This window comes from Morus notabilis, unplaced genomic scaffold (genome assembly GCF_000414095.1).
Source record: "Morus notabilis unplaced genomic scaffold, ASM41409v2 Scaffold825, whole genome shotgun sequence".
Taxonomy (NCBI): domain Eukaryota; kingdom Viridiplantae; phylum Streptophyta; class Magnoliopsida; order Rosales; family Moraceae; genus Morus; species Morus notabilis.
This window is the reverse complement of record NW_010358062.1, coordinates 331,218-347,190: the sequence shown is the minus strand read 5'-3', so window position 1 is coordinate 347,190 and position 15,973 is coordinate 331,218. Positions and strand designations below refer to the sequence as shown.

Here is a 15,973-nt window from a genome sequence, read left to right as displayed (position 1 = left end):
GTTAGTAGTTCTCCGGCCTCTCAACGTCTGAGGATGGAGAGGAGGTGTTATTAAATGGTCATGATCCTGAGTTTCTGTTGTTTCTTCATGTTTTCTTTAAATAGTTAGATATATATATATATATATATATATATATATATATATGGCAAGATCAATTATATAGTAGCTGAAATGTCATGTGAGAGCTAGCTACGATCGTACTCATAACAATAACAACGAATAAAAAGGGGATATATCTATGTGTATGAAACTATATCCCATTAATTAAGAAGTTGTATTTTTCGTGAATTATATCACAAGACAGTTTTAAAGTCTATTTTGAATTTTTGTTTATTTTTTCGGGCCATTCTTTAAAAATGTGCAATTTAGGCCTCGTTCATTTCACCGATTCGCGTTTTCAGTTTTAGATTTCTACAGTAAAAAGCTCTCAGAAAATGTCAAATCTAACTTTTTCTGCTACAGTGAAAAGCTCTCAGAAAATGTCACATCTCAACTCGAATTGAAAACTCGAATTCGCGAAGTAAATGAGGCCTTAGTAGGTAAGTAGACTTGATCTATCGATTTAATTAGTGCTTTTACGCTGATGAAAACAATATCTATATACATCTTATTTGAGAATTGAGCATATTGGCTTTAGTAAATTAAAGCTGACATAAGCTCTTTAAAATACTTACTAAATTAATTATTTGTAACCCTAAGCGACAGAATATTTCAAACAAAGAGTAGATGTTCTGTTTATTGTCTACAAAAAAAAACGAAGATTTCTAAAGGAGATAGACTTACCACCAGAGCTGCTTAAGGAAATCATGACTAAATGTGATGGTTAGCGGCACAATCCGACGGCTGAAGGCAGCCAGGATTTAGGAGGGTGATCAGAGGGAGAGAGAGTAGAGAGATTTTGTGATTAATTTTCAAGGAAGATGGAGAAGGAGGTCGAGTTCGAAACAAGAAAAATGTCGAGTGGAAGAGAATCGCCTAGGTTCTTTATTCCTAGTACCTACCTTTCAATCCATCGGAAAAAATAAGTGAAATACCTGTTTATTTCACCAATTCGAGTTTATAATTCGAGTTTTGTTACAGTAAAAAGCTCTTCAAAACAATCACATCTAACTTTTTTACTACAGTAAAAAGCTCTCACATAAAGTCACATCTCAACTCGAATAAACGAACTAAACGTCTCCTAAAGCAATCAAAACCGTGCTTATAGTTTCCTAATTTCATCGGGAACGAGTAATGCAATTGTCGTGTTGCTTAGGGATTTGTTGGAATGTTTTACGATGAAAGTGTGATTTCATCTCTTTGCGATGAAACCTCCATTAGTAAAAGTGTTAGAGAATGACACATTATTGAGTAACGGTACATTAAATTGCCCTCGCCTTGTGTTGGACGTTAAAAGAATCTCAGATGCATGCATGTACTGACTTAATAGTACTTGAACAACTCCAATATTGTGCTAAATTCCCCTCAATTTTGAATAATGTGTACAAAGTTGCATAATCGACGCTACATGATTACCATATATGTATATATATATATATATATATATATATATTTGAATGGTACGTGATTGCAATATTGCGACAATAAAATGCTCATACTAATTTAGAAATAACATTTTCACATTTACATATGTACATCACCATCCTCCATACATCATTTCTATTCACAAGCTTTAAGGTATTTTTGTATTATTGCAAATATATATACTCGCATGAATTTGTACAAGTACGTTACTCTCTTTTAAAATATAAATTTAATAAATTACATAAGAATTTATTGGTACCGTGTTAATCGTAAAGTATAGTGCACAGTAGTTCGATATTGATAGATTATGAATAGCTTTTAATGAGAGAAAATAATAGTTTGCAAATAAAATTTAAATGATGGAAAATGAATTTCCAAATATAACACAATTTGACATGAATGTGTAAGAGAATTCCAACTTCAAATTTAAATTATTTGACATGAATGAATCACTAAATGCCCAACATTGAGAAAGCCCGCAAAAATCAGCAAGGCCTTGGTCCGACATCGATAGTTTATCAGAAAGAACGGCGATTTAGACTACGTCAATTATAAATTCAGCACAACATTTTGATTTGAATCTATAAAAGTTGTAATGATTAAATAAAAAAATAAACATATCAATCAATATAAATCAAATGTTAAATTTATCATATGTTATATTTAATAAAAAATTTATGATAAAATATATTATATAATAAATTTAACACAATAAATAATATTATATTAAAAAATATTTTTTATACTTAAATATTAAATTTATAATTAATACATTAATTATAACATTACATAATAGCTGTTCTATAGGCTCGTACTCTGTGTCGTTGAGTTCTAAGGAGACAGCAACCTCAATCTTGTGGATGACTCATTTCACTGTGTGACCGTATGATCAGCGCATGATTAACGACTTGATGGTCATCCTGTCATCTTACCTGTAGAGGATCGTTCTCAGTTGGCTTGCTGGCTGGGATGGTCACACTGTTGGCCAGTAAAAATGCAGCACATAATAGTTTGATATTGATTGATTATGGTCCCACTCATTTTACCGATTTGAATTTAAAATTTAAATTTTATTACAATAAAAAGTTCTCAAAAACAGTCACATCTAACTTTTTTACTACAGTAAAAAATTATCGCATAAAGTCACATCTCAACTCGAATCAGCGAACTAAACGGACTATATATGATAACAAACGCTTTTAATGAGAGACCATATTCTAAAAATAAAATTGAAGGATGATAAAATAATTTAAAATAAAGCCATTCAATTTTCATGAATGTGTACTTATTAAAGCACAACATTTTTTTTATAATTTTTTTGGATAAATTATTAGAGCACAACATACCATTTTTTTTTTTTTTGAGCAAAACAACATACAATACAATATTTATATTTGTTTCCCAACTCAAATTCTTAATTGTGTATATGAAAAAAAAATATTATAATAAAAAAATTAAATTTAAATTTTTATAAGAGAAAATATTATATTAATAGAATTTAAATTATAACTTGAGTTGTGATTAGAGTTACCAAATTATGAAATTGAATAGTACTATAACAATTAACGTGTTATTTTATCTCACCTCTCTCTCCTTTCCATTCGGCAGTGTTTCAAAGTCCGTTAGGATGGCTTTGTTGGCCTAATGACTAAGGTAATAGCGAATCCAAACAACACTTTTTCATGGGCTCTTTGGCAATATTTTTTCGGGAGAAAGAGGAAAATAGGTTAAGATTTGAGATAAATTAAAATTAATAGGTCAATAATTTATATAAGTTAATAAATATGTCAAATTACTATTTTTGTCCATAATTTGCCTGGTTATGAACCATAACTTGACAAGTTATTTACTATTTTTGTCCATAACTTGTCTAGCTATGAACCATAACTTGACAAATTTGTCCATAACTTATTTGGTTATGTGGCCTATTAATTTCTATAACTAAAAATTGGCATATATACTTTCTTAAGCTTTTCATATTGACCTTTTTTCTACTATTTCCGTATTTTCCGGAAGTTTTTTTTTTTTGAAGGCATATTTTCCCAAATTTCAATGGTAGAGTTAAAATAAAATTAAAAAAAATATTATAAAAATAAAAAATTTAATATCATTAAAATAATAACTATATCATTATATAGTACAAATTTTGACATCATTATGAGAATGACCATTTTAATTTCCTATATTTGTAATATTTTAAAAATTTTGCTTATTTTCAGCTCAAGTTATGAAATTTTACCATTTAGTCTAATTATCTCTTTTTTCGTAGGCTACACTATGAGCCTAATTCATGGGAGATACAACTTCTGAAAGGTAGTTTTAAGTTTTTAACGATATGTTTGAAACTCGTTTTAAAATAATTTTATTTTTTATATGAAAATGGAAATGAAAACGTTTTCGATCTCAGACAGAAATTATTTTTAAAAATGTGTTTGATAGTTTTATCAAGATATTATTTTTAGTATAAAAACCCATTAATGTCTCTCTCTCTCTCTGCTCGAGAGAGGAGAAAACGAAAATAAAAAATGAAAAACGACTAAAAGTCATTTTTCATTTCTCTCTCATTTTACACTAAACTAAAAAATCGCTTTCATTTCTAATTTTTGTCTTTAATTGTGCCAAAAGCTGTTTTAGAATCTTTTTTTTTCCTCAAAAATGTGAAAAACAAAAACAAGAACAACTCCAAACACGGCATAAATGTCTAATATGTGAAAGTTTCATGAGCGAGCCCAATTCATGGGGAATACAACTTCTGAAAGGTAGTTTTAAGTTTTTACATTTCTGATATGGGAAAGTTTCATGAGTTACTGCTAAATCCTCAATACCTTAGCTATTGGTTTACTTGCCATTACACCCCTGATTTAATATTATTAAATTTTGGTTAAACCAAGAAACCACTTATTCACTCTTATTTTGAAAAGGAACTAGTGGTTTAAGAAACCCCTAATTTATTTATCGTGAACCACAAATTTTAAGTTGAATTGTCATATTTTAAAATAAACACAGATTGTAAAATAACTAGTCTACTTTTCAGTAAATAGTGGCATGAAAGACTTCTATGGTCGGTTTTTGCCAAGTTTTACAACGGTCAATCAATGTTATAACAATGGGTTAGCACTGATAAATTAATTTATCAATGATTTATTGATAGTTTATCAATAACATACCTATAAAATTATAAATTATAGCTGATGTTGATCTATCAATAATAAACCATCAAATTAATTAGTAATAAATTATTAACTTACTAAGTGATAAATTATAAATCACTCGATCATTTGATAAACCATTTTAACAAAACTTAATAAATAAGGCTTAAAACTGACATTTACTTGAATCCCTTAACATTAGAAGATGATTATCTTATCAAGAAATGCTAGGGTCAAACCTAGATATTTTTCACCCTCATCTCTTGTCGGTTGGATCATCCGGTCCACTAGTAGTCCTCATTTCCTGAGAAAAATTTTAGGGTATGTTTAAATCATGCGTTTAAGTCATTGATTCTAATTTATTAGTGGAAATTTTGTAAGATAATTATTGGTAGGAGAATTTTGAATTTAAATTTCCAAAAAAAAAAACGCTAGCAAAATTAGAATTATAAGGTTTAAATATATTTGCTAAATAGGCACTTTTAGTCCGTTTGATTCACGCGTTTAAGTCAAATAATTTTAATATGAATTTAAATTTTATAAGAGAATCTATCAGCAAAATTTTTTTATTTAAATTTTTTTGTGAAAAATATAATGAGAATCATAAATTTAAACCTTAGAACTAAACATGTACATTCCTTATTATAAACTAGATATCGAAACCAGACGGAAACGGCAGCCTGCCAAGTAGTAGGTTTTTTTATTTTTTATTTTTATTTTTTTGCTATAATGTATTAGTTTATTAAGTAGTTGAATATAATATATATATATATATTAGTATGAATTGAAAGATATCGTCAACTTGGAAGAACTTTCATGATAGTTTGTTTCCCTTTATTCAGCACCGTGGAAATGAGGACATGGAATTTGATTATTAAAACCCAGTAAACGGAAGGGGCAGCTTACGTAATAATGCTGCGCCAGTAAATTTATGCTGGAATCGGCGGTCCAATTTGTATTTATACATCAACTTGTCAAGTTCGTACAGCCACACGGCTGCTATAAGTATTCACAGACTTTGACTTACGATCTTTTTGTCAAATACGTCTTTTTGGCCTAATTGTACTGCTCTTGCTTGATTTATAATTTAATTAATGAACAGAAATGATGAAAAGGACTAGAATTAAACGGTTGGTTTGTTTAGTTTGTTGATTTAGTGAACGTTTAGTTTATAAATTTAAAATTATTTTATTTTATATGTATTTTTTATAAAAAAAAATATTATAACGAATCACGAATTATAATTCGAATCATAACATAAATCTTTCTTCTAAATGCATGCTTAAATTTTTAATTTGATTTGATATGTGATTTTATATGAGACTTTTTTACTATAATAAGAAAGTTAAATGTCACTGTCTCTGATAGTTTTTTACTGTACTAATGAATCGATAAAATAAACGAGATTCTACAAATTCTACTTGTTATCCATTAGCTTTCTTTTATTCGTAATACTGATTAGGAGCTTTCTACGACGGCATTACTCTATCACTAGACGAAAGTGCGTGTTTATAAACATTTAGAATACGTTTGATTAGAGGATTCAAACCATGTGATTTGAATCATTTTCGATTTACGTGACTTTTTTATGAGAGAAAATATTGTAGCGAACCATGAATCATGATTCGAATCAGGGAACGAATCCCTCTACCAAACATCCTATTAATCTAATCAAAATTCAATTGAAATGAAAAATATGTAAAAATGACGGAATTTGATACTGGAATAACGATTTTAAAATAAACCAGGGTACTTTTTTCGTTCTTACATGGTTAACGTGACAGTTATCACTTGAATTTTTATCCATTCTGTTTGTTTACCACTCAGCGTTGCTATATATACATATAGATATAGCTCGTGGTGGCATTGAAAAGCCAAATATATGTTTATATCGGTTTTGCTTAGTTATGGCTTCCCATTAGCCTTAGTGACAAAGCCAAGCACCAAGTGGTTTGTTGTCTCGACAGCACCGCGAAGGGACAAATTCCATGAATATGGACAACCATGATATACGATTAAAATATTGATTCGAGTTTTCAATTCTAATTTTATTATAGTTAAAAAGTTTTATAAAAAGTTATATTTAATTTTTTCTGTTACAATTAAAAATTTTTACATAAAATCATATCTCAACTCAAATCACTAAACTGAACGTGGCTTTAATCATGCCCGCTTCCTTAACAGGGCTAAGTCCTAATTCCTAACCCACTTGAAGTTTTATTTTTCTTTCATCTTTTTTTTTTTTTTTGGTCTTGTTCAGATATAGATTGTTGTTTCACCCCGGTTTTAATTAGGGAAGGGAGGAGGATATTTTTATGAATGTTGATAATAATCCCTTTTTTTTTATAGGTTATGGATAACTTGTTTGGCAAAAGGTGAGATTTATATATGCATCTTCAATTCATTTCACGTACATGAGAGATCTATTGTGATGCTTGTTGATGTTGGGTGGTTTCCGACACCAATGTTAAGTGGATAAAAAATAGTTTAGGGAGTCCATATTGTTAAAAAACAAAAAAAAAAAACAAAAACAAAAACAAAAACAAAAACAAAAACTTTTTTTTTTTAAAGTTATGTCCCTCCCTTACCAATTTTACATAACAAAATTTAACAATACATACTCATTTAGTTCGTTGATTTGAGTTTAGATGTGATTTTATGTGAGAATTTTTTACTGTAGTAAAAAAATTAGATGTGACTATTTTTTAGAGTGTTTTACTGTAGCAAAACTCGAATTATAAACTCAAATCAATAAAATGAACGGAACTAAAATAGTTAAATCTCTTCTTCCCTCCACCTAACTTTTTTTTTCTTTTTACTTTTTTATCTTTATTTTTTTTGAATTTTTAACATTTCATTTTTTTTGTGTTTTTTAAAAACATATTATTCCTCACTTTACTTATACGAGAGTAATTTTTTTCACATGTCTTCTTATTTTATTTTTAACTAGTTAAAATAACTTTCTTTAAATGTGTCCGTACTTATTTTATTTTTGTGTCAATTATTATTTTTACACATATTTCTTTTTATAATAAATTTAAAAATCTTTAAATCGTTGTATAAATGAATTTCTCATTCTTGCAATACGTTACAAAACTAGTAAGTGAAAAAAGAAGAAGAAGAAGAAGAAGAAAAAGAAAAGACGCGTTTGATTATTTCTGTTTTTTTTTTTTCCCTATTATGGGCAGATGTTGATCTCCTTTAAATATTAAAAAACGCAACATAAATTTATGGAAAATTATATGCGTCTCTATTTCTTTTTGCTATTTTAAGAATGCTACAGTACAGAAGATTCTTTAAAATCAGAACAAGGTGAGTACAATTTTAAAAGGAAAAAAAAATAAGGGGCACAAAACTAAAAACGAAAGTCAAGTGGGCATATTCCATAATTTCTCTTTGTTATATTATTGTTTGTTTAGTCCGCGGCCCAGGAATCTTTTTGGGCTGTACTGTCGTTTACACATCAAGGCCGCAACCTGGCTTTCAACAGCAAATTCAAGCCAAGCCGAGCCATCCCTTTCCAAGAAAAAAAAAAAACTCACTCACAATTCAATCGCTTTCTCTCTCGTCCCTTTCTCTCTCTATAAATGCCACCATAGCCTCTACTAAACATATTTTGATTCTGTGCCTCGCTTTCGCCGCCTCCCCCATTTTCACATCATAAAACCCTCCTTTTTGTGTTTTCTCTTTTCTTAGTCCGATCCTCTTACGAGCTCTAATCTGCTTCACTTTTCTGTAAGTTGATTTTTCTTCTCTGCCTCTTATTTACTGTTTTAATCAATAGATCTGTGGTCATAGCATCTAGGATTTTGATCGTCATGTGTTTTTCTTATATGATTATTGATCTTTAAGGGGTTTGAGATTTTTATTTTTATTTTTTTCTTTTCTTTTCTAGAATTCTGGTATTGAGTAATATGATTTTTTTTTTGTTTTTAGATTTTTTTCCCTTCGACTTATCAAAAGTCGTCTCTTCTATTAGAGTTTTTACCTCATTTTGGACGGAATTTGCATGTTAAATTATAGACTTGTATTTGAGCCGTACGATTTATTTATTTTTTTTCTCTCTATTTTTCGACATGCAAGCTTTCAGACAGAGAAAATCTGAAGCTTTTTTGTAGATTTGATATTTTGTTATAGGTTTTCCATCTAGACTATTGGGAATCTTGAAATTACTAATTGGAATTTGAAATAGAAATGGGCACTAATTAAAAAGAAAAGACAAATAAACGTATAGTGGTTGTTGGCATGGAGCCTCGAGTGAAGGGCAGAGAGCCATGAGCTTGCTTCTTCTCATAGTGCTCCAGATATCAAATGGCCTTCTTGATACCGAATGGATATTTTTGTTTCCATTTTTGTGAATTTTCAGTGGGCAAACAGTGTATTGCTTCTTCTATAAATCTTTTTTTCTTTTAATTATTATTTTCTATTGCCTATTTGTTACCAATTTCCCTTTTTGTATTACTGGTCTTAAATCTGTTGACGTGGGGGTCTCACATAGCAGCAAAAGAAAAAGAGAAAATACAATTAGCTTTCCTTTAAAAAAAAAAGGGGTAACAAATTTCAAAGGGGTTGTGAATTTTATCCAATTATATCTCTTATAAGATTTCATTTACTTTGATTTTAGTGAGTCTTTGATTAAAAATAGAGGTGGGCAAGGAATCTTTTATTGTCCTAAGCTGGTTTTGATGCATATATGTTGATATGCATATACTTCATCATATAATAAGTCCGATTTTGCATTAACTGAATATTTGTTGATGATGGAAGTGTTGATATTTGCTTATGAATTCAGGTACAATCATGTCAACCATGTCAACCGTGTCGACTGCCCGAGTTCCCTCTCGTTGCATGTTTAAACTTGTGCCGCAGAAGCAACTCACCAGTACCATTGTCAAATGCACGTCTGGTCTCGGATCAACAAGGAACGCCTCCAAGAAATTTGGCCTAAAAGCAGCCCAATCTTTTAAGGCATCAATGGCTACGTACAAGGTTAAGCTGATTTGCGAAGATGGGACAGAGCACGAGTTCGAGGCTCCAGACGATTGTTACATCTTGGATTCTGCAGAGAATGCGGGAGTCGAGCTACCTTACTCTTGCAGGGCCGGGGCTTGCTCTACTTGCGCCGGGAAGCTGGCCTCAGGCACCGTTGATCAGTCCGATGGCTCTTTCCTGGACGATAAGCAGATGGATGAGGGCTACTTGTTGACTTGCGTCTCGTACCCGACTTCGGATATCGTGATTCACACTCACAAAGAATCAGAGCTTTACTAAATTAAATGTAGTTTGCTGTTGGAATTGAGTAGGGGACTTCGGAATCCATTTTCCAAATATTGGACTTTTTGGTATGTTATGGTATGTCATTTTCTAGAGATGTTTGACTTGTTGTGTTGTGTAAGGCCATCTAAGTTGAACCCAAGCAATGCTTATTCTCAAATGCCATCTGGGTTTCAAAGTTTTATGTCCTCTAATGTTTTGCATTCAACATTTTGGCCATGTTTAGAATTGATCCCGTTTTTATTTTTTACGTTTTTTGAGAAAAAAAATAAAAACGTTTTCAAATACGGCGTTTGGCGCAATAAAGACAAAACAGAAATAAATACGATTTTTTAGTTTAGTGTAAAATGAGAAAAAAATAAAAAATGACTTTTAGTCGTTTTTTATTTTTTTGTTTTTATTTTCTTCTCTCTCGAGCAGAGAGAGAGAAATAGAGATATTAATAGTTTTTTATATTAAAATTAATCTTTTGATAAAATTACTAAACGCGTTTTTAAAAATAAATTATGTCTGAGATTGAAAACGTTTTTATTTTTATTTTCATATAAAAAATAAAATCATTTTAGACTTCTAAAAGTGCCATTTGTTTCTTGAGCCATCAAGGTTCATGCTTCTTGTTTTGCATCCACATGGTCCAGCGTTCAATTTCTCAATTCACCTTCATGGTGAAAAGTCGCGGTTTCACCTGAAGGCCCGGGGTTGGTTCAAACTCGAGCTTGCTAAGCATGCCTGGCGGGTTGGGGATTGAAAAAAAATGAAAACGTTTGAGGGTATATTCACTACGAATGAGAGTATAAAACACTTAAAAAAAAAAATAATTGACCAATTTTGCTATGTGCAGGATGTCCACAGCAAGTGCAGTTATTCAAACCAGATTTTGTAGTATTTTTATATTGTTGCCCATAATGTCTACGTTCAACGTAGTAATAGAAATCGTGACAGAGCCAAAAAAATTTGTGTACTAGGGGCTTGTTTTTTGAGAGTAAAACTCAATAAAATTTGAACTCAAGTTATAATTTTATTTAAGTTCATATTCGTTTGTAAAATTTGAGTTTGAATTTAAATTTTAACTTGAGTTTAGGGCTAAAATCTGAGTTCCAAGTTTCTCCTTCAACTCAAGTTCTTAAACTCAAACTTAAGTTAATAAATAATATTTTTTCTATTATTAAAAACGTCATCTTTTTCGTTATAATTCCGATTGAGGTTATTTTTTTTTCTATGCGTTCACAACGAAGAGACGAATAAAACTTCACCTATATATCCTATTAAAATTTTTCATCACCATTGAGTGTTTATTAAAATACTATCTAAATACAAATTCAAGTTTTGACCCACTCAAAGATTCTCAATTCAAATCATAACTCAAATGTGCACATCTAAACACAAACTCAAGTTATAACTTTAACTCAAGATCTACACTCAAATCACTATAACTCAAAAATGCAATCGAACAAACCTAATTTTTAGTCTACCTTAGACAAATAGTGACTTAAGCGATCAACGAAATATGTACTTAAATAAACAAAGAAACATATTCAGCAAAATTAAACAAAGAAACAAATAAATAAATGGTGATGAGCAATGGAAATCAACAAATCATATTGGTTCAAAGATGGACGTCTGTACTTTACTATTATTAGCATTCTAATTTATTCCGTCAAACTTTTGATCCTTCGTGACCAAACTTGTAGAGACCAAAAATTATAAAAAGTAATAATAATAATGTAGCCATCTCTGACCGCAACTGGAAATAAACCTGGTCAAGATACAGCAATTGTACTTTATAAACGGAAATAGAAAAGTTTTGTATTCAATCTACATTTCAGAGACCAGAAGTGGACATTGCATAACGTTAATTAACACATGATTTTTCAGACGAACTTTAAAAAAAAAAACGTGAATTGACATTTTATATATGACAGGGACCATATTTTTCACATGGTTATAATCAACCAATTGCAAGAAAATGTTGATTTAGATTGTACCGACACCAAATTTAACAAGAGTCAGAAATTAAAATGGAAGGGCAAATATATATATATATTCGAGTTTAGAATTTGAGTTTTGTTATAGTAAAAAGTTCTCAAAAACAGTCACATCTAATTTTTTTGCTACAGTAAAAAGCTCTCACATAAAATCACATCCCAACTCGAATTACAAACTCGAATTAGCAAAATAAACGGGAGCTTATCCAAGAAATAGCCCAAATGATCCACATCACACAAAAGTTAGTTTCACTTTTCCGTTTAGTTACACTTAACACTGGCCTAAAGAAGAAACTACATCCTAATCTTATTGCTTTATCACAGAAAAATTAGTTCCATTTTTTCTTCTTAGTCCTCATCTTATTGCTTAAAGATTAATTTAAACCTGATAATGTGCTCCTCCATTTTTCTTATTCACTATGAATATGTTCGCAATGTTTCACGATGCTCACATGGATGAACTTACTCATGTTTATGCTGAATTGTGAAGAGAATTCTCAAGTCCCGTTTATTTTACCGATTCGAGTTTTTCTACAGTAAAAAGTTCTCAGAAACAGTCACATCTAACTTTCTTACTACGGTAAAAAGCTCTCACATAAAGTCACATCTCAACTCAAATTAAAAATTTGAATCAGCGAACTAAATGGATTCTTAATAAATTTCACCTTTTAGTTGTCTTCTCTTGAAGATTTCTTTTGGTGGTTTTCTGTTACGTCTATGATTTCCTTACATTAACTTTCTTCTTTCCTTTTGTTTTGAATCTCGGACAAGGATTGCATTATCTCGAGTTTTACACTTGATTTATTTATCTCGACGCAAAATCAAGTGAAAATGTCTGATGTGGTTGTGACATTTGATTTGTTCTGTGATTTAGCTACTTTGCTGTAGAAATATATGTGTGTACTCACATATATTGTGGCATTGTTATACAGAGATTATATGATTTTTCTTAATTTTATTTGCTAGTCCATACTTGACAAACATTTACACTAATTGGTTCTTATTGAGAAGTAATTAGTTTGTTACTCAGTTGTACACTTGTCACTCAGTGATTGGTTGAGGTCAAAGTCTGTTAGACTTCAGCAATTGTATTTAAGACACATAACAGTACACTTTGTACAGTTGAGAAATTAATAACATAATACAGTTTTTTTCAGAATTAATAGTCTGTTTAGTTCGTTGATTCGAGTTTTTAATTCAAATTTATATGTGACTTTATGTGAGAACTTTTTACTGTAGTAAAAAAGTTAGATATGATTGTTTTTTAGAGTTTTTTATTATAACAAAACTCGAATTCTAAACTCGAATCGATTAAATAAACGAGCCTTATTTTTTAAATTTCCTTTCTGTAGTTTTCTCGAAATCAAACCGTTCTTAGCATATGTAGTTCGAGTATGATAATAAATTACATTCCTCTATTTTATGTGTGTTTTTTTTTTTTTTTTAAATATTTCTTCTCTCCTTTACATGAGATTTTCTGATTTCGACTATGGATTTAATTCTCTTTTTGAGACCTTCAGAAAGTATATGACTTTCAAGAAGGATTACGCGACAAGCTGCTTCTTTATCTTCTTCACAAGCTTGTGAAGAATGCACTGCATTTTGAAGAAAATGTTTGAGGATCCACTTCAAGTCGGGGATGTTTGGTATTTAGATTCGTTTCCTGATTCGAATCATGGTTTATGGTTCGTTACAGTATTTTTTCTCATAAAAAATACGCGTAAATCAAAAATAATTCTAATTCATGAACCAAACGTCTCCTGTGAAAGTGGAAGATTTGCGGAACAAGGCAAGTAAGACAACAACAGTTTTTTTTCCCATTAAAATAAATATAAAAGCGGATTATGATATGTCCAAGTACTATTGTATACCAATATTTACATTAAGAAAACTGCAACACAAATATCAGCAACCCGCGATAAGAGTTTTAGTCGGAGCCTCCACTTGCTTTGTAGCAGAAGAATTTTAAATTTTCATCACATATTAGAGGAATATTATCAATCTCAATTTTCTAAAAAATTTTAAAACCTATTTTCACATCAAACTGATTAGATATCATATTAGTCCCCTTCATCTAGAAAACAAGATATAAATTCAACTTCTTAAACGAGTGTGGATCCCTATTTTACAGTGATGCGAAATTGGAGCTAAAAAAATTGGAACTTTGGGCAGAAAGGGAAGTAATTTAAGGCCCCGTTCATTTCACCGATTCGAGTTTTGTTATAATAAAAAGCTCTCAGAAATAGTTACATCTAATTTTTTTATTACAGTAAAAAACTCTCACATAAAATCACATCTCAACTCAATTCAGCAAACTATACAGACCCTAAATTCTGAATATCAATGCCTTTGATTTCAATTTATCATTTAAGAGGGAATGTTATGGTATTGTTCTTTTGGTGCTGAAATAGTTACCAAGTCAAAAAGTCGAAAAAAAATAGGGTAGCCTGTCAGACAACCATCAACCATGTGACCATCCCCGTCAGCTCACTGCCCAAGAATGATCCTCTACTGTTGAGATCATCACGTGATCATCAAGACGCTAATCACACTCTCGCGGTCATGATTCATCCACCGAGTTGAGATTCCTGTTTTCTTAAGTCCCGTTTATTTTACCGATTTGAGTTTTGTTACACTAAAAATTTTTTATAAAACAATCACATTTTTTTTTTGCTATAGTAAAAAACTCACAGGGCCCGTTTAATTCGCTGATTTGAGTTTTTAATTCGAGTTTTAGTTCGCTGATTCAAGTTGGGATGCGACTTTATATAAGAGCCTTTTACTGTAATAAAAAAATTAAAAGTGATTGGTTCTTGACCTATTTAGTTCACTGATTCAAGTTTTTAATTCGAGTTTTAGTTCACTGATTCGAGTTGATGTAACACCCTGAAGAATTAATTGAGATTAATTAAGGTAATTGAGATTATTAGTGTGCCTAATCTGATTTAATTAATTGAGTTTAAATAATTCCAAGGTATTTAAATTATTCACAGTAATTTATTTAATCCAGAAGTGTGTATGGGCGCATTTCTGGACTGTTATATTTTACACATGTCACTTTCTTTTATTTTTCTTTTCTTTTCTTTTCTTTTTCTTTTCCCTTTCTTTTCCTTCCTTTTCTTTTTCTTTCCCATGCATTTCTCTCTCTCTTTCTCTCTCTCTCTCTCACACACTTCCGTGCTCTCTCTCTCCCTCTCTCTCTCCCATTTGTGTCTCAAATCAAAACCGGATTCGAACCAAGAGTGATTTCAAAGAGTTTTCAACGTCAAGAGAAGGATTCGAGGTAAGATTACTGAAAGAACCTCTCTTGAACCTATGTTTTTTGGATTTCCAAACTTATTTTTGGTTCAAAACGGATTTTGATGGATTTTGAGTAAAACTAGGGTAGAAATTGGAGATCTTTGGTTATTTGGACTTGTTTTAGTACCTAGAACCCGGATCTAGTGGTTGTCCCTTGAGATTTTGTGAATTGGGACTGGATTTGCAGGTTTTTGAACTGATTTCCGTGAGTTTTCGTGAACTGGCGTTCTCCACCGGTCGACCGCATCGGTCGACCGGATCTTGCTATGGCCACCGGCCGACCGGTCCGGTCAACCGGATGCACACCACCGGCCGACCGGTGGTGATGCACTTCTCTATCACCGGTCGACCGGTGTACACGGGGTTTTACCCTGTTTGGCCTAAAATTGTTGTTTTGACCCCTGTTTTCGGGGAAAACCCAAATTAGCTTCATTTGGGGACTTGGGATAAAAGGATTAGCATCTTTAATCCTTGTTTAAGATTGAAAACCCTTGGAATTGATCATTGAAACATGAAATCTGATTAGGGCACACTAATAGGAAATCTTGGTATATGAATGAGATTGGATTACTTTAGGACTGAGAATTGATCCTAAAGTGTCGTTTTGTATCAGTGCTCGCTGTGGATTCAGACTGAAGGGGCTTGAGGAAGCGGAAGCCGGAAAAGGGCAACGCTAGTCCCAGGTTTGATTGTGCGAGGTAGGATTTCTATCCCTTTTCCTTGTGAGCCTGTTTTCAAAAA

General features: G+C 31.1%; 1 protein-coding gene across 1 annotated transcript; it reads left to right on the top strand.

Moving 5' to 3' along the window:
- The first annotated feature begins 8,249 nt into the window (after positions 1–8,249).
- Positions 8,250–10,129, top strand: LOC21405155 (ferredoxin, root R-B1). The gene is made up of 2 exons (XM_010091519.2): positions 8,250–8,408; positions 9,466–10,129. Exon 2 carries the CDS (start codon positions 9,474–9,476, stop codon positions 9,942–9,944), a length of 471 nt encoding a protein of 156 aa, XP_010089821.2. The 5' UTR covers positions 8,250–8,408; positions 9,466–9,473; the 3' UTR covers positions 9,945–10,129.
- Positions 10,130–15,973: the final 5,844 nt, after the last annotated feature.